Source organism: Nematolebias whitei, chromosome 11, assembly GCF_014905685.2.
Source record: "Nematolebias whitei isolate Nwh7 chromosome 11, NemWhi1, whole genome shotgun sequence".
Classification (NCBI taxonomy): Eukaryota; Metazoa; Chordata; class Actinopteri; order Cyprinodontiformes; family Rivulidae; genus Nematolebias; species Nematolebias whitei.
Window position 1 is genome coordinate 5,184,927 of NC_056508.1, and position 1,270 is coordinate 5,186,196.

Here is a 1,270-nt window from a genome sequence, read left to right on the forward strand (position 1 = left end):
GCCAGATCGTGTCCTCCATCACTGCTTCTCTGCGTTTCGATGGTGCCCTGAATGTTGATCTGACAGAGTTCCAGACCAACTTGGTGCCATATCCCCGTATCCACTTCCCTCTGGCCACCTATGCTCCTGTCATCTCAGCTGAGAAGGCGTACCACGAGCAGCTCTCAGTGTCTGAGATCACAAACGCCTGCTTTGAGCCGGCCAATCAGATGGTGAAATGTGACCCTCGTCACGGTAAGTACATGGCCTGCTGCCTCCTGTTCCGTGGAGATGTGGTGCCCAAAGATGTGAACGCTGCCATCGCCACCATCAAAACCAAGCGCACCATTCAGTTTGTGGACTGGTGTCCCACTGGTTTCAAGGTTGGCATCAACTACCAGCCACCCACTGTGGTCCCTGGTGGAGACCTGGCCAAGGTCCAGAGGGCTGTGTGCATGTTGAGCAACACCACGGCCATCGCAGAGGCCTGGGCTCGACTCGACCACAAGTTTGATCTGATGTACGCCAAGAGGGCCTTTGTCCACTGGTATGTAGGAGAGGGAATGGAGGAGGGAGAGTTCTCTGAGGCCAGGGAGGACATGGCAGCTCTGGAGAAGGATTATGAGGAGGTCGGCGTCGACTCCGTTGAGGGTGAGGGAGAGGAGGAAGGAGAAGAGTACTAAAAAGAAGTCTAAATTGTTTTTCAGTGCATTCCAGATGTTTGTCAATCAGCTGGAGAACCACTTTGGCTGATTTAAACTGCTGAAAATGTCAAGTTTGACTGTTCTGAATAAAATCTTTCTGACCTGAAGTTTTGTCTTTCATTAATATTTACAAGCATTTATTCATGCGAGCGTTGCTCAATTTTCAGTCCTTTATAACTTAATGAAAAGAACATGGTAAAGGTAAATTGTGTAATTGCCACAAGACATTTTGTTTACACAATGTTGCAACTATCCAAAAGTGCCTGTAAAGTCTCGGTGATGCAATAAGGCGTGGCAGAAAAGAATTGAGGCTTGTCATTAAAGCACCACCAGAGGGTGCAGATAACCAGTCAAATGTTGCTTAAATGTCTTCTAAAATCCAGATTCCTTCAAATATGGAGTAAAACAAAAAATACACAATTCAAAGTATGTTCTGCCATATCAGTGTGCCATAAACCATCGATTCTCAAACCTTTCAGCTTCTGAGCCATAAAAAGAAAAATCAGATCTAACCCGTAATACCTTACAATTACACTAAGAAAAGCAGGTTCAAATCACAGAACTATTGCTTTAGCAAGTAAAAATAC

At 45.7% G+C, this 1,270-nt stretch overlaps 1 protein-coding gene across 1 annotated transcript in view; it reads left to right on the plus strand.

Annotated features, from left to right (window-relative positions):
* Positions 1-790, plus strand: part of LOC119417437 (tubulin alpha-1A chain) — a gene marked incomplete in the record, with an annotated part of 6,482 nt that extends 5,692 nt beyond the window's left edge. Inside the window, 1 exon segment of the mRNA XM_037684644.1 lies at positions 1-790. Coding sequence (XP_037540572.1) covers positions 1-662 — 662 coding nt within the window.
* Between the last annotated feature and the right edge of the window lie 480 nt (positions 791-1,270).